Consider the following 21974-nt stretch of genomic DNA (forward strand, 5'->3'; position numbering starts at 1 on the left):
CCGCAATGTTCACCCATTTTGAGACGGTCAGAAATCACAACTCCTAAATCCTTCTCTGCTGAAGTTTCTGCTAGGCCAGAACTGCCAATACAAAGTCAAGCTGACACAAAGGGTTAATAGCACTTTATAAGGCCACAGCTGGAATACGGCCTCCAGCTTTGGTTCCACAATGTAAACAATATCAAGGGGCAGATCCAGAGAAGGGCCAAGCGGTTCTTGACCCATCAGCTGGAGGCCCAAAGCAGATGGGAGGCAGAAGAAGAGATGGAGCAGGAGGGCTGGGTTGTGGGTTGTGGGTTGTGTGTGTAAGAACACTCCAGCGGGCAAGATCAAGTGGACCTGAGGTCAGGTGGGAAGGGGAGGGTTTCTTGTTTGTTTGTTTGTTTCTCCACCTTTGCAATGCTGCCACCCTTTAATACAGTTCTTCATGTTGTGGTGACCCCCAACCATAAGACTAGCGCCGATTCTCCCAACAGAGCTTGAAGCTGATTGGCAGGAAGGTCAGAGGGGCAGCCCCCCCCCCACTGCAAATGATTGGTCAGATTGTAAAAATATCTTCCAAGGTGCCAGAATAGAAGCTTTTGTTACTAACACCAAGAAAAGTGTGTCTTTTCCCACACAGGGTCTTAGGCGACCTCTGTGAAATCGTCCTTCGACCCCCACAGGGGACCCAATCCCCAGGTTGAGAACTACCCATGGATGGGATAGCAGTAGTTTGTATAAACATAACATAAAGCAAAAAGTAACGATAAAAGAAGACAATAGGACAGTAGGAAAGGGAAGGAAGGCACAATGGTGTGATTATGCACACACCCCTCACACACCTCTTAGAAAGGGGGAGAGGTCGACGGTAGGCAGTCGGAGGCTGAAGACTTTGGAGTTTGGGGGGGAAAAATACAGAATCAGGTGGTGAATTCCAGGCATAGATTCCTTCCTTCCTTCCTTCCTTCCTTCCTTCCTTCCTTCCTTCCTTCCTTCCTTCCTTCCTTCCTTTCTTCCAGAGTCAGGTAGTGCATTCCAGGCACTGATCTCTTTCCTTCCTTCCTTCCTTCCTTCCTTCCTTCCTTCCTTCCTTCCTTCCTTCCTTCCTTTCTTTCATTTCTATGCTGCCCTATTCCTCAGACTGTTGATGAAGTCGTATTTTCTGCAGTCGAGTTGGAGCCCTTTGAATCTTACTACGTGCTCGTGTATTGCTGCAGGGTTGATTGGTTGATTGGCAGAAGCCGCCCTCCGCTCTCTTCTTGGTTGCAGTGGGGGAATCGAGGGGGGGAGGGTCTCTGGCCCACCGCCTGCAGCCGGGCGTCCAGCAGGAGCTACTCACCGGCCTCTTTTCTTCCCGGGCTTTGGGCTGCAGGCCAACCTGAAGAAATTTATGGACTATGTGCAGGCCCTGAACGCGGACAAGGTCAGCCGGCTGTTGGAGAAAGGACTGGACCCCAACTTTCATGACCCGGACACTGGAGGTGAGATCAGGGCAGCTGGGGCATTCTGGCCGTTGAAGTCCAGGCACCTTCACGTTGCCTCGGTTGGGAAGCGCTGCCTTTGGGGGAATGGGGGCCAAGGGGAGATCCCCTGGCCTTCGCCTGTTTTGAAATCGTGCCTGGCCTGGGGAGGCTTTGCAGTCCGATCCCCGGCTGGCTTCGTGGCGCTGGGCATATTGCTTTCACTTCAGCCGCGGGCCAAGCAAGTGTGAACGGGCTGGAGGAGTTTGGTCAAGCACAGCAGTGGGTCAAGCGGGCTCTTCTATGACATGCAGACTCCAAGTCCCAGGATTCCTCGGCTAGCAGGATGCGCTCAGGGAGTCACGGAAGAGCCCACTTGGCCCACCCCTGGTCTACTATGCTGTGTGAACCCGGCCCCAAAGGGAGGCTCCTCACCTGCCACTCAGGAAGGAGGAAGGCTGGGCACCTTGTCTGGAGGGAGGCGGCTCCCTCTAGAACAGGACAGAACAGAATTCTTTATTCACCAAAGGGTGATTGGACCCACAAGGGATTTGTCTTTGAAGCAGATGCTCTCAGTGGACACATAAGAAAAGAGACATTGGTCAAGAATCAGGAGGGACAACACTTAATGATTGTCACAGGGGTCAAATAGGCAATCAGGAAACAATATTAATAAAAATCTTAGGATACAAGAAACAACTTACAGTCATGCAGTCGTAAGTTGGAGGAAATGGGTGGTGGGAATGATGAGAAAAAAACTAGTAGTAATAGGAGTGCAGACTTAGTAAATAGTTTGATAATTTTCGCAAATTACTCAAGATCCACCTATATGGCCAGGCATGGGGGAACTGAGACACCTCCCCCAGGCTTTTATATTTTATGTTTGGTATGTATGTGTTGTATGGTTTTAAGTGCTGGGGTTTTATATATCTTTTCTTTTAATATTAGATTTGTTTCACTGTTATATTGTCTTTATTATTGTTGTGAGCCGCCCCGAGTCTTCGGAGAGGGGTGGCATACAAATCTAATAAATTATTATTATTATTATTATTATTATTATTATTATTATTATTATTATTATTATTATTGACAGTGTTGAGGGAATTATTTCTTTAGTAGAGTGATGGCGTTCGTAAAAAAACTGTTCTTGTGTCTAGTTGTCTTGGTGTGCAGGGCTCTGTAGCGACGTTTTGAGGGTGAGAGTTGAAACAGTTTGTGTCCAGGATGTGAGGGGTCTGTCAATATTTTCCCCGCCCTCTTTTTGACCCGTGCAGTCTACAGGTCCTCAATGGAAGACAGGTTGGCAGCCATTGTTTTTCCTGCAGTTCTGATTCTCCTCTGAAGTCCATGTGGGTCTTGTTGGGTTGCAGAACCGAACCAGACAGTTATGGAGGTGCAGATGACGGACTCAGTGATTCCTCTGTAGAACTGGACCAGCAGCTCCTGGGGCAGTTGGAGCTTCCTGAGTTGGTGCAGAAAGAACCTTCTTTTGTTTCCCTTTTTAAGGATGGTTCTGATGTTAGGTTTCAAGTTTTATTTCAAATGCAATGTTGCATGTGAATGAGATCATCTTTTGCACTTGTTTAACACCTGCCTGAGGTGGAGGACTGTGTGGCTTGATTCCAAGCCAGACTGAGCCAGGATTTTAGTTAATCAAGATTTATTTTATTTTATTTTTATTTTATTTTGTCAAGAATGTATTGGTTTAATATATATAAACACTGTTTATATATATTTGATATTGGTACTAATAAGAGGGAGACATTAGGACAGGGGAGGGAAGGCACATTGGTGCACTTATACACGCCCCTTACTGACCTCTGAAGAATTGGGAGAGGTCAATAGTAGACAATCTAAGAGTAAAGTTTTGGGGGGGTTGGTGATGATACTACAGAGTCAGGTAGTGAGTTCCATGCATCAACTACTAAAGTTACTACAGTCAAGTTTAGAGCAGTTTACTTTAAGTTTGTATCTGTTGTGGGCTCGTGTGTTGTTGTGGTTGAAGCTGAAGTAGTCATTGATAGGAAGAATGTGGAGGAGTGGAGGGCTCTTCTCTTAAGGTATCTCTGGGCACTTTCCAATGTATTTATGTCCGAAATGTGATGTGGGTTATTTTAGTAGATTGTTTAAGAACGAAGATGCATCTGGAAAGCTTCACCCCAGAATAGGCCACGTTATGGCTCTTGATGAAGTCACCCAGGCAAGGGAAAGGAGAGGTCCAGTTGGGCACGAGAGGGGGATGGTGACAGTGGGGGGGGGCTGAAGGAGACCCTCCAAAGACCCTCCCTCCTCATAGCTCTCTCTCCTCCCTGCCCCAGAATGCCCCCTGACCATGAGTGCCCAGCTGGAGTTCTGTGCCGAGATGATCAAAGCCTTGAAGAATGGTGGTGCCCACTTGGACTTCCGGACCCGCGAAGGGATGACGGCTCTGCACAAGGCCGTCCGATGCCGGAACCACACGGCCCTGCGGGTGAGTCTCACGCCATTCCCTCCAGAGTTGGGGGGCACCGCTCAGGCTGGACAGCTGACCCTGGTCCTTCAGGGTCCCTGGCAGACCCTCCTTGGAGGGGGAGGGGAGGGCAGGAGCCGCAACGCTGCAGGAGGAGAGCCAGGCAGCAGGATGGGGGGCAAAGGGGTAACCCGGAGTTGCGTCAACAGAGGGACACAGTCCAGGACTAGGGAGGCACTGATACCACTACGTAAAGCCTTAGTTAGACCACACCTAGAGTCCTGCATTCAGTTTTGGTCACCACAGTATAAAAAAGACCTTGAAACTCAAGTGCAGAGGAGGTCAACCAGGAGGATGAGGGGACTGGAGAGTAAAATATGCGAAGAGAGGCTGCAGGAACTGGGCATGGTCAGTCTGGAGAAGGTCCGGGAGAGACAGGATAGCAGTGTTCCCAATACTTGAGGGGCTGCCCCAGAGAGGAAAGAGGGGGCCAGGCTGTTTTCCAAAGCACCCGAAGGCCGGACAAGGAACAACGGATGGAAGCTGACCAGAGAGAGATTCAACCTGGAAACAAGGAGGGACTTTCTGACAGTGAGAGTGGTCAACCAGGGGAGCAGAAGTTGCCTGCGGAGGTTGTGGGAGCTGCAACACTCGAGACTTTCAAGGGGAGACTGGACGGCCATTTGTCCAGGGTGGTGTAGGGAGTCCTGCCTGAGTGGTGGGTTGGACTAGATGACCTCTACAAGGTCCCTTCCAACTAGAAGGAGGAGAAGGAGGAGGAGAGGAAGAAGAGGAGGAGGAGGAGGAGGAAGGCTGACTCTGGTCTATCCTAGTCCCCCCCCTTTGTAGCCTTCTATGCCCCCCCACCCCGATGGGCCAGGGATGCCAGGCACCTCCTGATGCCCCCCTTCATGCCCCCCCCCGTGGCTTCCTTTGCGCAGACGCTGCTGGACCTGGGGGCCTCTACGGATTACAAGGACAGCCGGGGCCTGACCCCCCTCTACCACAGCGTCATGGTGGGGGGGGACCCCTACTGCTGTGAGCTCCTCCTGCACGACTACGCCAAGGTGGGCTGCGTGGACGAGAACGGCTGGCACGAGATCCACCAGGTGAGACAGGCCAGGCCAGGGGGGGCGCAGGTGGGGGGGGAGACGAACGGGCCCAGGTGGAAATGCCCCCCCAAGCTCTTTTGCCGTGGGGCAGGGGTGCCTCTCCAAGAGGGGGGAACCCCGGGGCTGCTGAATTATCCCCACCCTGGCAGGGAAGGGGGGCAACTGGGAGATCCCTGCCACAAACCTTCCTGGAGTGTGTTGTGGGGGGGGTCTTCAAAACAATTTGGGTATTCAGGGCCCCCACTCCTGCCTCCAAATTCTACAGGGAGTCCTCGACTTACAACCGTTTGTTTAGTGACCATTCACAGCCGCAAGGGCGCTGAGAGAAGCGGCTTATAACGGTTTTTCAACCATTGCGACCACTGCCACCCCCCCACCCCCCCGTGGTCAACTGACTCCTACTCAGGACGGTTTCAGTGTCACGTGATCCCCTTTTACAACATTCAGTGAGACCGGCAGCAGCTCATCCGTCGAGTCAATCAATCAAATGTAGAAACATTGCAGGCCTGGAAGAGAAGTCATTCGGAATTTGGGGAGGGGACCGTAGGGCCTGAGCCTGGGGCCACGGGGGATGGTGGGCCCCCAGGGACTGGAACAAGGGGCCTCTGGGCCTTGAAGTGGGCTCTGGATGCGAGTCCCGCCTTCCTGTTTCCTGGGCAGGCCTGCCGCTACGGACACGTCCAGCACCTGGAGCACCTGCTGTTCTACGGGGCCGACATGACTGCCCAGAACGCCTCGGGGAACACGGCCCTGCACGTCTGCGCACTCTACAACCAGGTGAGAGGCGCACACAGACACACAGTGTGAAGGAGTGTGCCGAGTGGCCCTTGAGGACGCGTGGAGGTGGCAGATGTGCAGCCCAGAGATACAAGCAGGGGCCCAGGCGCCATCAGGGCAGGGATGTTATCGACTTCGTCAAGAACCATCCTAGTCACACACAACTACAGCGGTCAAGAACTCTCCACACACGCACAATACCGGAAGCAGAGGGGGGCCACGACTGCAACGGCCAGGGGCTATGCTATGCTAACGATTTTCAGGATGCGCATCCCCAACACACACGTGTGCCCCCATGTGAAACTTGGCTTCTGCACTGGCGCAGCAAGGGAGATCTCGCCTGAAGACGCCTGAGTGGGAGTTCAGCCATTTTGGGGGTTTTTTGCTTCTGCCCATGCATGGAAGCAAAGATATCAGAGAAAATTGCCAAAATCTCACTCTCACGAACGTCCTCACACAAAATTTCGATTGCTGTGCATGCGCAGAAGCCAAATCTCTCACTGATGGGCGCATGTGTGCCTGCGATGGCCTCGGAGGGCGCACCGGTAGTGCCGAAAACAGCAGTCCTTCGATGACTATAAGCCTTACTCATAATACTATAAGCCATTGTTTGAACACACACTTCTTACAGCAGAGTCACACAGACAAAGGAGAAACAGCAGAGAGTCATCAGAGAGGCGCTTCTGGCTCCCTCTTGTGGCTAACTGCTGCACTAACTCTAAAAGCTATAGTCTGATAATACATTTAAACATACACGGATGGTTTGTTTATATAGTTATGTACATAACACTAACACATAGACACACACAAACACACACCAGCTGCTCGGGTTTGGCTTTGCCCCACAGGGGCACTCGAGCATCACCAGGTGTCAAAAGAGTTTGAGGGGGAGGTGGGTTCAGCCTTCCCCTACAACGCACGGGGCAGGTTAGAGCCAAGAAGGGGGAGGCAGCCCCATGGGCAGATGCCCCCCTCCCTGCCCAGTCTGATGCCCCCCCTTTCTCTCTCTCTCTGCCAGGAGAGCTGTGCCCGCGTCCTCCTCTTCCGGGGAGCCAGCAAAGAGATCCGGAACTACAACAACCAGACGGCATTCCAGGTAGGGGCAGGGCGGGCTCTGGAAGAGGGGGGGACCCTCGGCTTCCTCCTCTGACATAGGGCAGGGGGGCTCTGGGGGGACTTTATAGGGTGCAGAGCGTTGGAACATGTGCAGAAGCCTCTGAGCATGCGCAAAGGGTTCTTTCAGCCAGACACTTTCAAGGAGACGCAACTGGAGGACCGATTCAGGGATGTGACCAGGGAGCTATCACTACTTGTTCAGCAAATGGGGGCAAATTTCCCCCACCGATTCAGGCGAAACAGACACTCACCCCACCCCCACTGACGCAAAGGCCATGCAGCCCTCTCCTACCCCGGGTCAAGCTGGTGCAGAAGTTGGTGATAAATCCACTGCCTGATGTTGATGGGGACTTGGGAGGGGGGTTCATGAGGGCATGCAATGCAGCCACCAAGCCTTCTTTTGAGGGGTTCAAGGCCATCCTATGCCCATCCACCTGGGTGGAAGTGGAAGGAGGATTGGCCATGCTGGCACAATCTGAGTGGGCAACGTGACAGGTTTATGGGGGTGGGGGCAAGAGAGGTGGGAAACTCAGATTCAGGTTTCCCAGTGTAGGTGCCAGGATGGCTGCAGCAATAAATCGGAGCACTTTGACTCAGGCTCTGGTTTAGTTTGGATGCGCCCTTGACCCCCCAGCCCAGGAAACCAAGGGGAGGGAGAGGCTCACACCCAGCCCTTTGGGAGGGCTGCACCCCCTGGCAGGCTTGGTTCCTCCTGTCTGACCCCTCAACCCCACCCTTAATGGCCAATCACTTCCATCGGAGCCAGCACTGTCCTGCAGTGGCCAAACAAGCCAATGTAATCTGAGGCAGCATCAACAGAGGTCCCCATGACATCAGGGTCAACCGCATGTCCATCCCTGTAAGAAGTCCAAGGGCCTGCTCTGCAGGGCTGTTGTGGGGGCAGAGTGGCACTCAAATTATTCTATTGTGGTCAACAGCCATCCAGCTCACTCCGGCCTCTTTGCTTGCAGGTGGCCATCATTGCGGGTAACTTTGAACTGGCGGAGATCATCAAAACCCACAAAGAGTCCGACGTTGGTAAGTGTGTGACCTTTGGCCTTTTGTAGGGCTGGGAAGCTCAGGGGTGGGACCTCTTTATTGGTTGGTTTTTATTTATATTTATTGGATTTATATACCGCCCCTCTCCAAAGACTCGGGATGACTTACAACATAGAAAGGGAAACAATGAAATACAATGGCTAAATCCAATTAATTAAAACTAGATAAATTGATTTAAAATTCCCAATTATGTTAAATATCAATCCTACCCATTCAGACATCGACCAAACGTAACATTCGTCGGACAAGGGCTGGAGTCTCATCGCTCCAAGACTGGTGGCATAAATGAGTCTTGAGACTCTTGCGGAAGGCGAGGAGGGTGGGGGCTGTGCGAATCTCTAGGGGGGTGGATTTCAGAGGGCTGGGGCCCCCGCAGGGAAGGCTCTTCCCCTAGGCCCACCAAGCAACATTCTCTAGTTGACGGGACCTGGAGAAGGGCGACTCTGTGGGACCTGACCGGGCACTGGGATCCGTGTGGCAGGAGGCAGTCTTGGAGGTCATCTGGCCCGATGCCGTGTAAGGCTTCCTTCAAATCTCGTAAATCTTATGTGGGAACACACATGCGCGTGAGCTTTCGGTGGGTTTCTTTTTTCTTTCCGCGCATGCACATAAAGCAAAGTCTCGCAAGGGGACATGTGTGCGAGAGAGAGATTTTGGCAATTTCCTTCCTTCCACGCAGGCACAGGAATCAAAATCTCATGAGAACCACCTTTCCCTGGTGTGGGGGCTGGGGGGTCGTTCACACATTACTCCCTCCCCCCACGAGAGAGATTTCAGAGGGGTTTTTTCCTTCCGCGTATGCACAGAAGCAAAACATCACTGGGACGCATACATGCGCACACGCCGGACACCCACATCTGCACGCGAAGCTCCAGTTTCACTACTGGTGTGCAGTGTGGCCTGTACAGGATAGGAAGCCGGTACTGACCCGGAGGGCACGCCGTCCCTTCCATGCTCAGCGCCATCCATGGCACGGCTGCAAGTTCTTTCCTGGAGCCCCACATCCAGAGCCAGGAGCCAAACTTCGGGGCTGCTGGTGGCCTCGTCCGAAAGCGAGAGTGCCCCACCCAAGAGAGAGAGAGAGAGGCAGGGCTGCCAGAATTGGGGGCACAACCCCCCCCCAGCCGATCCCCCGATCACAGCCAGGAGGCGGAGTTTTGAGGGGAACCAATTATATTGATGTCCCCGCGCGGTGTATGTAATTGTATGATTCGTTACAGTTTAATTAACGGCATCGCCCGGAAATGACAGCCAGGTTTTTCTTCTTTAATTGCCTTCTCTGGCTCTGGGCTCCCTCGGAAAAAGGGATTTCATTCGAAACACGTCGGGAGGCTCTGGAAACAGCAGGGAGCCCCCCACCCCACCCCCCAGCCTGGCATGGGCTTCGAAATGGACATGACAATGGGGCAGGGAGGGACCCTGGAGGTCTTCTAGCCCAACCCCTGTCCGAATATATTGAAGTACGCAGCAGCTGGATTGGATTTGTCCGGATACCAGGATTTATAGTGTAGCAACTCAGGAACCAGTTCAAATAAATAACGAAGACCCCTTTGTAGAAAAATGGTGATAAACAGTGTGGCTAGAAAGGTTGTAAAATTGGACAAAACTCCACGTGACAGATGTCTCACTTAGCAACAGAAATGCTGGGCTCCATTGGAACTGTAAGTTGGGGACTTTCTGAATTGGGTGTCGCTTGCTGAGAGGTGCAGCTGTCGAAATCAAACCGATGAAAAAACAGTCCATGAATCCATTCCTTTCCCTGGTTTGGGGGCTGGGGGGGGGGTCGTTCACGCATTACTCCCTCCCCCCATTTCTGTTCTGGGGGAAATTCTCCCCGTGGGCCCCCCAGAGCAGGGCGGCTGTTCTCGCAGGAGCCTCTCTGGATTGTGACCTGCCGGAGAAAGCAATTAACGAAGAAAATCTGGCTGTCATTTCTGGCTGAGATGGCTAATTAAAGCGTAACCAATCATACAAACAGCCATGAAGGGACGTCAATCTAATTGGTTGCTATCAAGATTAACAGGACATCTGAAATCAATGATGGTCATTAAAGCAAGCAAGAAGGCAGGGCGGGGGGGGGGGTAAAATAGGAGAGGGAGGGAGGGGGAGAATTTGAAATAGGAAGAATGTTCCCTCCCGATTGGGTCAGAGGGACGGATTCTTCTCGATCCGTTTCATTCTGGACTCAGCTCAAGATGTACTTCAAAGACCTGACCTTGACTTCCTTTTTCTCTTCCTCTTCCTCTCTCCTCCTTCCTTTCCTCCATCCTTTTCCTTTCCTCTTTGCTTCCCTTCCCTTTCATCCTTCCTTTTCCTTTCATCCTTTCCTTTCCTCATCCCTCCTTCTTTCCTCCCTCCCTCCTTTCCTTCCTTCCACTTGATACATCTGCCCATGACTCTGGGCAGCTATTAAAACCACAAAAGTCAAATAAAATTAACCACAACTTTAATGCAACGAAGCCATGTTTCTGCAGAGGCATCCTTCAAGTCTACAATGCCGGAGAGAATACCGTGATATTAAAAGCTTTTTGGAAGCCCACGGCCAAGAGGAATGGCTAGTTGACCTGAGATGGGTAAATTCAGCCCCCGGGGTCTCATTGGACATCTCAGCTGCCTTCAGTACCATCCACCGTAGACTCTGGAGGTTGGAAGGGGGAGGGGGACCTAATTTGGCACTGATTCTCCTCCTGAGATGGAGGACCACCTGTAGGAGATGACCAGGCTGAACCCAAGGGAAGGGTCAAGCAAGCCGTAAGTCACGGGTCCCTTCACACTCACAAAGAGATCCAAGTCCAGCCCACTTTGAAGGCCTCTCTTATCTTCCACTCACTTCCTTTAAATGTCACTTGGCCAGATTCTTATAGAAAATTTAAGATGGCAATAAATCTTTGAGCAGCTCCAATCTCCTGATTTCCTGGGAGCTCGAACCACCTACGCCCAGGAGGAGGCTGATAAGAGTGCCCTGTTACACACACACACACACACACACACACACACACACCTTTCAGCATCTCCACCAGGGTCAAGCATCCTCAATAGGTGGGTATTCCAGCCCTACCTCTGGACTGTCTGGTCCTTCATTCAATTAGCCATGTCCAGTTCCTGCAACCGTTCTTCCTATGTTTTAGTCTCCAGTCCCCTCATCACTTTTGTGGCTCTTCTCTGCACTTTTTCTAGGGTCTCAACATCTTTTTTGCATCGTGGGGACCAAAACTGGATGCAAATATTCCAAGTGTGGCCTTATCAGGGCCTTATAAAGTGGGATTAACCCTTCGCGCGATCTTGATTCTCTCCCTCTGTTAATGCAGCTTAGAACCACGTTGGCTCTTTTGGCAGCTGCTGCACATGGCTGGCTCCTCTTTGAATGGTCATCCACTAGGACTCCAAGTACCTTCTCACAGTTGCTACTGTTGAGCCAGGTGCCACCTATATTGTACCTGGGCGTTTTGTTTTTCTTGCCTCAGTGTAGAACCTGACTTTTTCCACCACTGACTTTCATTTTGTCAGATAGCGCCCATTGTCCAGTCTGTCCAGATCCTTCTGAGTCTTGAGCCTGTCCTTGGGAGTGTCGGCTCTTCCTGCCAGTTTGGTGTCATCTGCAGATTTGATGAGTTCCCCATCTCTCCCCTCATCCACATCATTGGTGGAGATGTTGAAGAGTACCCGGATGCTTGGTGCTTGGATGATGGAGCCCCTCTCCTCTGAGATTGCACCCCACCTGCATCAGGGGACACACACACACACACACACACACACACAAGTCACACTCCCTCTTTGCAGCAGGCCAAGACTTTGATTGAGAAGGACGTCACCGTCCTTCAGTGGGGCGGGGGAGCAGTGGAGGCTGCCGTTTGCTCTGCTGCCTGTGATGACAATTTATGGCTTTAATCTATCTCCTAGCCCCATTAAGAGTTGGGCCCGGCTGGCCTTCATTTACAAGGGAGGACACCTGGAAGCAAACAAATAACCCATGCTTTTTAAAGCCAGGAGGAAGGGAGGGAGGGTGGGAGGGTGGGAGGGAGGAGGGAGGGAGGGAGGAGGGAAGGAGGGAAGGGAGGGAGGGAGGAAGGAGGGGAGGGAGGGGGAGGGAGGGAGGGAGGAAGGAGGGGAGGGAGGAAGGAGGGAGGGAGGGAGGAAGGAAGGAGGGGAGGGAGGGAGGGAGGAAGGAGGGGAGGGAGGGAGGAAGGAGGGAGGGAGGGAGGAAGGAGGGAAGGGAGGGAGGGAGGAAGGAGGGAGGAAGGAAAAGCAGAAGGAAGGAAGGAAGGAAGGAAGGAAGGAAGGAAGGAAGGAAGGAAGACAGGAAGACGGCCCTTTGAGATGGAAAGAGCCCCTGAGAGGGTTTCCTTGCAAGGGCAGGGTAGGTAGTCCTCAGGTTACAACACCTCACTTGGTGACCTTCAGAGTTGCAATGGCAGGTCACTAGGTAAACTATTGTAACCTGAGGACTAACCTCTAGGACTGTTTTTTACACTTAAAGACCGCAGGGTCACATGATCACAGCTGACTCAGATTTATTTATTTATTTATTTATTTATTCGATTTTTAATGCCTCCCTTCTCCTTAAACTCAGGGCAGCTTACAACCTGTTAGCCATAGCCCTTTTGAACAGAGCCAGCCTCTTGCCCCCACAATCCGGGTCCTCATTTGACCCACCTCGGAAGGACGGAAGGCTGAGTCCACCTTGAGCCGGTGATGAGATTTGAACCGCTGACCTACAGATCTATCAGTCACCTTCAGTGCCCTGCAGTTCTGCACTCTCCCTGCTGCGCCACCCGGGCTCTCAATGCGATTTATGACGGTTGCAGTTTCCCAAAGTCCCGATTCCCCCTTGCGACCTCCTGACCATGAAAGTGGATGTGGGGAAGTCAGGTTCACTTAACAACTCTGTCACTAATTAACCATCACAATGATTCGCTTAAGGACGGTGACGGGAAAGGTTGCAAAATGGGGCAGAGTTTAGCAACCGAAATGTTCAGAAATGTGGTCGTAGGCCGAGGACTTCCTGTAGTGTCACAACCGGTCAGATGTTGCTGAACTACAGCTCCCAGCAGGCTCTGCCCGTACGGCCGGGGATGCTGGGTGAGGGATTCCTTCTGCCCTGAGCAACCGGAGGCATCTGCTTTCCCGCCAAAGAGATGGAATTGGATGCAGAAGCGGCAAAAATTAAAGCTGGGTCAATAATGGCAGCTGTCACTTTGAAATACTGACGTTTTCTGCATGCTCAAACACTTTTCAAGAGAGGCACCAAGGGGGGGGGAACAAACAAACACAAGATTGACCCCCCTCCCCCGTTCTGCCCAGGGACGGTTTCTTCCCCAGTGAAGTCAAAGGGCCTCGGAGTCCACCGGAGCGTGGAATGGACAGAATAGATTGACCGAGTTGGAAGGCAGCTTGGAGGTCACCTAGTTCAACCGCGTCCGAGCAGGAGACCCTACACCAGTGAGGGTGAACCTATCGCACACGTGCTACTGGTGGCGCATGTAGCCACACTTGCCGGCGCGCAAGGGGAGCCTCTGCAGCACCTCGGGAGGGTCAAAGAAGAGTCTGCCAGGGCCACCGGAAGTCAGGAAACAGCCCATGTCCAGCCTCCGGGGGGGCTCCAGGGGGGCTAGGAGAGGCCTCTGGAGCCTGGGGAGGGGAAAACCGGGTCTATGGGGCCCACCCAAAGTCAGGAAAGGGGGCAGGAGGGGGATTGTGCACGCATAGACAATGAACATGGCAGCATGGGTGGGTGTGTCACATGTGCATGCGTAGGGGTTTCGGGGGCATTGAATGATGTGTGTGGGCACTCGGACGTGCGCAATAACACATGTGCACATGTTTTTGGCCCCCAAGGGGAGAAAGGTTCACCATCACTGCCCTCCGCCATTTCTGACCGATGGCATCCCGGTCACTTTCTTCAAAACTTCCTTCTTCAACCTGCCTCCCACTGAGGACCAGTAGACTGCACGAGTCAAAAAGAGGGGGGGATATTGACTGTTTTAGCTCCCTCCCTCAAAATGTCACTACAGGGCCCTGCACACCAAGACAATTAGACACAAGGACAGTTTTTTCCCAAGTGCCCTCACTCTGCTAAACAAATAATTCCCTCACCACTGTCAAACTATTCACTAAGTCTGCACTACTATTTCTACTAGTTTTTTTCCCATCATTCCCACTTATGACTCTGACTGTAACTCGTTGCTTGCATTCTTAAGTTTTTATTAATCTTGACTGTTTCCTGATTGCTTATTTGACCCCTAAGACCATCCTTAAGTGTTGGACCTCCTGCTTCTTGACCAAGGTCTCTTTTTCTTTTATGGACCCTGAGAGCATCTGCACCAAAGACAAATCCCTTGTGTGTCCACTCACACTTGGCCAAGAAAGAATTCTATTCTATTCTATCCATCAAAGCCTCTGGGGCTGAAGCTGGGGTGGGTGGTGGGGCTTCTGGGGGCTTTTGGGTCCAGCCATGCTAACCGCCCCCCTCCCCTTCCTCTCTCCTCCCCCCCCCCCGCAGTGCCTTTCCGCGAGACCCCGAGCTACACCAAGCGGCGGCGGCTGGTGGCAGTGGCCGGGCTGGCCTCCCCTCGCCTGCTCCAGCGCTCGGCCAGCGACAACAATCTGAAGGCGGAGAGCCGGCCCTCCTACTCGCCCGCGCCCTCACTCCGTGGCCTCCCCCCGCAGCTGCTGGCCCAGATGCGGGACGTGGCGGGTGAGGCCGGGCCCCGCGGTGCCCACAGCCGCTCCCCATCGCTGCAGCGGGTGCGGGAGGAGAAGGAGGCCGACGCGCCCTCCCTGCGCAGGAGCAGCCGTGCCAGGCCCAGGTGAGCGGCCGCCCCGGTGGACGGGACAGGGTGGGGGAGGGAAGAGTTGCGCGCTTGTGCCTTTATAAGGAACTCCGGGCTTCTCCCTTTCTCCTCCACTTTTCCCCCTTCACAACAACCCTGCGGAGTGGGTTGGTTTGAGAGAGAGAGAGACAGGCACTGGCCCAAATGCCTGGGGCAGGACTAGAACACGCAGCCTTTGGGTTTTTAAGGCAGCCCCTTGACCACAGAACGGCACAGTGGTTCTAACCGGCCATCTTGTGGGTGTGACTGTGATTCTTTGTCCCTGGTCCTAGATGGGACAACAGAACATTTCAGCCAAGGGTCCCCCTCTCTTTGGCCCCATATCAGAGGTGGGGGGAGGACAGTTCCCATAACTTCTAGATTGTTTTATTTTATTTGTCGATCAAGTATATGATAGTAGCTTATATAAACATAACATAGAAAGTAATGATAAAAATGATAATAGGACAGAAGGACAGGGACAGTAGGCACAATAGTGCGCTTATGCCCACCCCTTAGAAAAGGGGAGAGGTCAATTGTAGACAATCTAAGGTTGGAGATTTTGGGGTTGGGGGAAGAAACCACAGAGTCAGGGGGGCGCATGAAACAGGCATGAAACAGTCTGTTGCTGAAGTCGTATTTTCTGCAGCCGAGTTTGGAGCGTTTTACATTGAGTTTGGATCCATTACATGCTCGTGTGTTGTTGCAGCTGATGGTGAAGAACAGGAAGGACATTAACAGGAAGCACATTTTGGTATATGATTTTATAAACTGTGGTTAGGTGCGACCTAGTTGTCAATTGTCTAAGCCCAGTATTTGAAGTCTGGTGGAACAAGGTGTTTTGTCGTGAGAGGAGGAGTGAGGGGCTCTTCTTGTGAAATATTTCTTTACTCTCTCAGTTGTATTAGGGTCTGATGTGCAATGGGGGTTCCATACAGGTGAGCTGTATTCCAGAATTGGTCTGAAAGCTCTGGTTAGCAGTTCGATGCTACCAGAGAAGAAGCCACCTAAGATTAGATTGACAACTCTTAATGCTTTTTTGGCAATGTTGTTGCAGTGGGCTCTGGCACCTAGGTCATTGGAAATGAGTCCTCCGAGGTCTTTGACAGAGGGAGGGTCATCTACAAGTTCATTACCTCCAAGTATATATTTGGTATTCTGGTTCTTTTTACCAATGTGCAGGACTGAGCATTTACTGGTTGAGATTTGAAGTTGCCAGTTGTTTGACCATTCTGCTACATGGTCAAGGTCCTTTTGAAGGGAAGCAGCATTGTGGGTGGGACTAAATAGTTTAACATCATCGGCAAATTCTGGAAGGTGGGTGAGGATTCCTTCTCAGGGGCTTTGGGAGTGGGATGGGGGCACCCTCTACCCCACTTCTACGACAAGGCACCCAATGTTCCAGAAAGAGAAGGCGGGTGGGGCAAGTGGTCAGCTGTTGCCCTTTGGGTCCTGTGGAGGAATGGCAAGTGACATTGTGTGTTCAGCTGGGTCCTCCTGGACCATTCTGTATGGGGCGTCCTCACCCACGGGGGTGGGGGGCCTTCAAGGCAGGCTGCTCTTGTGCGAAGGCCACTCCGGGAGAGCAGATGCCTCTTCTCTTCTGCTCCCGAGATGCTTCTCCCATTTCAGGTTGATGTTCCTCAGATGTGTTGGGTAGCAAGTCTCACCTCCCCCTGCCTGTTTGGGGGGGGGAGAGCAATGAGATCATTTTCTTTGGGGGGGGCATCTGTGTCAGAGCCGCTGCCTGTTTGTTTTATTTATGGATCCGATTTCTACAGCTGCCCGTCCCAATCAATGACTCTCGGCTCAGAAACAAAACACCGGAATTAAAAGACTAAAATCATTTTGAAACGCTGCAGAATAAATATACGTAGCGCAGCTGGTCGGGCACAAAAGATCAGATCGACACGGGAAGGTTCACCACTTAAAGTGATTTGTTGTTGCTAAAAGCCTCTGCACAGGAATCTTCTCCACTAGCGGTCAGTCCCTGCTGGGCATTGGGTGAGCGCAACGGAGTCCGAGGCGGCTTGTGGCTACGTAGGGATTCTAGGCTGATTCCGCCTTTCACGCCATCCGCGGATTCTGCCATCTCCTCCCCTGTGACAGCCAAGATACCTGGCCTGTTGGCCATAAAGCTGGGAAACAGGGACCCCGTTCTGCCTGAGCCGGCCACAGTCAGAAACGAAGAACCACACACGCTGATCCAAAGCTGATCATAAGCAAAATCTTATCTTAATCTGGTATATTGTGAGCCGCCCCGAGTTCTCGGAGAACAGTGGCATACAAGTCTAATAAACAATAAGCAAAATCTATAAACTCCCTGGTTAATTTCTAAGGAATTTCATGCCGGCTGCATTTCTCTCTAATGAACTGGAGATAAGAACTGGCAGCTTGAACAGACTCACCAGCACAAAGGCAAAAGGATTTGAATTCAGAAAGTCCCTTCAGCATTGAGTCTCTGGCATCCATGGTGAGGAACATTGCCTGCCAGGCCCTTGGGAAGTCCCTTATATACTGGCAAGGTGTGGCCAAGGGTGCTGTAGATCTATTAACGCCAAGAACCCTTCCTCTTTAGATATTCCTGTATAGACCACATTCTTCTGACTCTTCCATCTAACAGGGGGGACTCCTCCCCTGATTCCCCATCGTCAGTCTGACTCACTAAGTCCCATAACTGGGGGATGCTACAGTCTCTGGTGGTTCCTCAGTCTCCAATTCCCCTTCACTCTCACTCTCAGGTGGCAAGAACACTGGCCTCTGTTTCCTGGTCCTTGAAATCTGTGACTGGCTGAATTCGATGTCCAGGAGAGGGATGACCCAATGAAAAAAAACCTGTCCCTGTGTCTAGTGCAATGCCCTGCAGCGCCATCCTGAGGAGGGAAAACAGATTAGGTGCAGGATGTGAGCTGTAGGTGTCTTCTGCTCCTGACTTGTGCAACATACGTGTGACTTATTGACGAGACCCTCAGTGCAGGGGGGCTTAGACAAAGAACCCCTCAACCAGGGGGGACCATCAAAGAAGAAATGGGCTTATTTATTTTATTTATTTATTGGATTTCTAGGCTGCTGTTCTCCAAGCGGACTCACAGCGTATAAAAACACAATATAACATTGAAAGTCCAACCATAAAACTAATTCTAAGAACCCGGCATCTAAAACCAATCAATCACTTTCATCCAAACCTCAATCGTACTATCAGCCAGAGCAGAATGTCACAGTCAACAGCCCTACACAACTTCAGACAGATGGCTATCCAACATCTTCTTAAACACTTCCAGTGTTGGAGCATCCACAACTTCTAGAGGCAACTTCTGTTCCACTGATTAATTGTTCTGTCAGGAAATTCCTCCTTAGTCCTAAGTTGCTTCCCTCCTTGTTTAGTTTCCACCCATTGCTTCTTGTTCTACCCTCAGGTGCTTTGGAGAATAGCTGGACTCCCTCCCCTTTGTGGCAACCCCTGAGATATTGGGAGAAGCAAGCTTGAAGGCCTTTGTTGAAAGGCTGAGTGTACTTGAACCCTCCTCTGTCAGGGGGGGTCTTTTCCTGCCCCCACCCCACCATGAGCGACACCTGTAATGGACCCTCAAAAAGACCCCCAAGGAGAGCCCCTCAAGCTGACCACCGTCCCTTCTTCAGACAACCGTCCCCAGGACATGAGTTTGATTCCCACTGTCATTTGGCGTCGTCAGTCACCGGGCTCTTAAGTGGCTGTGATGTTGCGAAGGGAGCGACAAGACATAAGCAAAACGGAGAGGGACAAACTAAAGGCATGAAATCAGAAATGGGGAAAGGAGCGTCCCTAACAGGAGCTGACATGCACGCCAGGCGTCAGTCAGGCCCCTCACCAGTGACTCCTCCGGCCTGTGCCTGGTCCCAGGAAGGGCGGCAGCCACTGGCAGGGTCGGTCAAATGAGGACGCAGGTGATGGGGGGGCAGGAGGATGGGCCTGTCAACTGCCCAGTAAAAGCCCTGGGAAGCTGTAGAGAAGTCCGAGGGCCGGGGCTGGGCAAGTGGCAAGGAGTTGCGAATCCTCATGCTGGCTTGGGGTCCTTGGAGTTTGGCCCAGAGGTGGGATTCAGCAGGGTCTGACCAGCTCTGGAGCACAGGTCAGTTCCACCTCTGACTGGCCCCGCCCCATCTATTCTCTAACACACACACCCCGAGTCCCAGCTGATGTGGAGCAAATGGGGATATCTATCTATCTATCTATCTATCTATCTATCTATCTATCTATCTATCTATCTATCTATTATATCTATCTATCTATTTATCTAATCTAATCTATCTATCTATCTATTTTTATTTATTTATTTGATTTCTATGCTGCCCTCTCAAAGCGATTCAGAGCAGCGTACAGCATAATGAAAACAATATGTAAAAAGAAATCTAATTATTGTTTTAAAAATTATTATTAATAAAATCATTTAAAAAAGTCCCCATATGCAGCCACTCCTGTTCATCCAATTCAATCATTCACAACATCGGCCGGAGACAATCTCACCACTAACAGCCCTCCATGACCGCCGGCAGAGGTGGGTCTTCAGAGCTTTACGAAAGACCAGGGAGAGTTTGTTCCAGAGGGACGGGGCTGCCACAGAGAAGGCTCTTCCCCTAGGCCCCGCCAGATGACATTGTCTGGCTGATAGGACCCAGAGAAGGCCGACTCTACTCACAGTCACTCACACCCTTATCAACCCGAGGTTCGATGACTGCATATAAGTCCAATTAATAAATAAATAAAATAATAAACTCTGTGTGAGCTGGGGGTCCTGAGGCAGAAGATACTCCTGTGGGTATTCTGGTCCCGAGCCATGTAGGTCATGACCAGCACTTTGAATTGGGCCCAGAGACCAACTGGCAGCCAGTCCAGTTCACAGAGTGTGGTTGAGATGTGGGCAGGTCTTGGGGGGCCCACAATAGCTTCTGCGGCTGCATTTTGCACCATCTGCAGGCTCCACTCTTCAGGGGCAGCCCCATGTAGAGAGCATGGCAGTAGTCAAACCTCGAGGTGAAGAGGGCATGAGTGACCGTGAGCAGAGACTCCCTGTCCAAACAGGCCCTCATCACCTCCTGCCTTGACTATTGCAATGCGCTCTGCATGGGGCTCCCCTTGAAGAGTGTTCGGAGACTCCAAATGGTCCAGAAGGCTACTCGGGACACCTATATAACACCTACACTCTGCGTGGTGCACTGGCTTCCTATTAGTCTCCAGGCACAATTCAGGGTGTTGGTTATCACCTATAAAGCCCTGCATGGCTCAGGGCCAGACTATTTAAGGGACCGTCTCCTGCCACAAGCCTCCCAGAGATCAATAAGTGCTCACAGAGTTGGCCTCCTCTGGATCCAGTCGACTAAGCAATGCAGGTTGGCGAGGCCATAGGGGAGGGCCTTCTCTGTGGTTGCCCCGGCTCTATGGAAACAACTTCCCTACCCCACCCCACAAGGTCCATACTGCTCCCACCCGATTGTCTTCCAAAAGGTGCACTGGAAGTTTGTAAGCAGATGTTGGATCAGCATCTGTCTGCAGTAGTGGAGGGTCTCCTGCCTAAGCAGGGGGTTGGACTAGAAGACCTCCAAGGTCCCTCCCAACACTGTTGTTGTTGTTGTTGTTGTTGTTGTTTTGCTGGCAGGCCTGGGAGGCCACAAATTAATAAGTATCAGGGCCAAATTGTATGAATGCTACATATCTATGCTGATTATTTAGTTTGTGATGGGTTTTAACCTGTGGTTTATTGTTAGGTTGTATATTTAACTTCTTTTAAATTGGTTTTTGTATTTTATATTGTTTCAAGCCGCCCTGAATCCTTTGGGATTGGGTGGCACAGAAGTGGAATTAGAAAGAAAGAAAGAAAGAAAGAAAGAAAGAAAGAAAGAAAGAAAGAAAGACAGACAGACAGACAGACAGACAGACAACTGGCACACAAGGGGCAGCCTCCTTCCACTGCCAAGCCACGTCCACAGAACCGACAGCAAAGACTGTGAATCCCACCCCTGGCACAGCTGGGTTGGAGCCCCCCAGGGATCCATGCAGACCCCCCCCTTTTGCTGGGATGCGTCCCGGAGGAGGCCTCGCGCAGCCTTCCATCCCCTCCCTCGCTTAGCAACCGCATCCTCCTGGGAGGGCCACGGAGGAGGAGGAGGAGGAGGAGGAGGAGCCAGCACCACCGGCATCCCAGGCAGCTCATTATCCCCAGCCGTCAAAGCGGCTTCAAAGGCTGGTGGCCGGCTCTCCCGCTCGCTCGTGGGCGCACACACGCCTTGTAAAATGAAAGGAAGGCGCTGCAGCCTCCAGGAAGTGGTTGCTGCGGGCGATGACATACACACACACACACACACACACACACACACAGCAGCTGTGGGCTTTGGCCTCCTGAGAAGGTTTCTGCCTCTAGCAAGGAGGCTGTTTTCCCCCCCTCTGAAACCCCCCCACTTCAATCAGGCTTCCCATCATCCCCAGCCCCTGTGCTCAGAGGCAAAGGAGGGAACGATGGAGCCTGAAGAGGAACCCCGGTTGTGAAGAGGGCTGACCAATCCCTGCGCTGCTCTCAAGACCTTCTTGGTCTGGCTGGGGAATTCTGGGGGTGGAAGCCCAGGGGCCTTACAATTGCCAGGGGGACATTCCTGCTCTTCAGCTTATCTTGCTGAACAGAATAGAGCCAGGAGTGGCGCAGTGGTTAGAGCAGCGCCCTGCAGGCTCCTTCAGCTCACTGCTAGCTGTAGTTCAGCAGTTCAAATCTCACCACCAGCTCAAAGTTCATTAAGCCTTCTGTCCTTCCCAGGGGGGTCAAATGAGGACCCAGATTGTTGGGGTCAAAAGAGGCTGACTCTGTAAACCGATTAGAGAGGACTGGAAAAGCAGTGTGAAGTGGTATAGAAGTCTAAGGGCTATTTCTATTGCTCTCTCCCTCTCTCTTATATCTACTGTATCTATCTATCTATCTATCTATCTATCTATCTATCTATCTATCTATCTATCTATCTGTATCTCTATGTATCTCTCATCTATCTCTCTATCTCTCTATCATATCTATATATCTTTCTCTCATCTATCTCTCTATGTATCTATCACCTCGCTCTCTCTCTCTCTCTCTCGGGGTGAGCCAGGGTTGCGCAGTGGTTAGAGGGCTGTAAGAGCACTGTGAAGCAGCACATAAGCCTAAATGCTATAATGTTACAACACCAGGGATTATGAACGCACTTTCTCAAA

General features: G+C 51.8%; 1 protein-coding gene across 3 annotated transcripts in view; it reads left to right on the top strand.

The window, feature by feature from the left end:
- The window catches only part of SHANK3 (SH3 and multiple ankyrin repeat domains 3), a 208342-nt gene that overhangs the window by 93883 nt on the left and 92485 nt on the right, over positions 1-21974 (top strand). For all 3 annotated transcript variants that reach the window (XR_011559400.1, XM_070754596.1, XM_070754595.1), the window contains exons 5-11: positions 1355-1463; positions 3761-3912; positions 4833-5000; positions 5664-5780; positions 6799-6876; positions 7868-7934; positions 14455-14761. Coding sequence is in view for 2 of the 3 variants with exons in the window: in XM_070754596.1 (XP_070610697.1) it covers positions 1355-1463; positions 3761-3912; positions 4833-5000; positions 5664-5780; positions 6799-6876; positions 7868-7934; positions 14455-14761 (998 nt within the window). In the remaining variant the exon portion in view is untranslated. The remainder of the gene's footprint in view (positions 1-1354; positions 1464-3760; positions 3913-4832; positions 5001-5663; positions 5781-6798; positions 6877-7867; positions 7935-14454; positions 14762-21974) is intronic.

This window comes from Erythrolamprus reginae, chromosome 6, assembly GCF_031021105.1.
Source record: "Erythrolamprus reginae isolate rEryReg1 chromosome 6, rEryReg1.hap1, whole genome shotgun sequence".
In the NCBI taxonomy this organism is placed as follows: domain Eukaryota; kingdom Metazoa; phylum Chordata; class Lepidosauria; order Squamata; family Dipsadidae; genus Erythrolamprus; species Erythrolamprus reginae.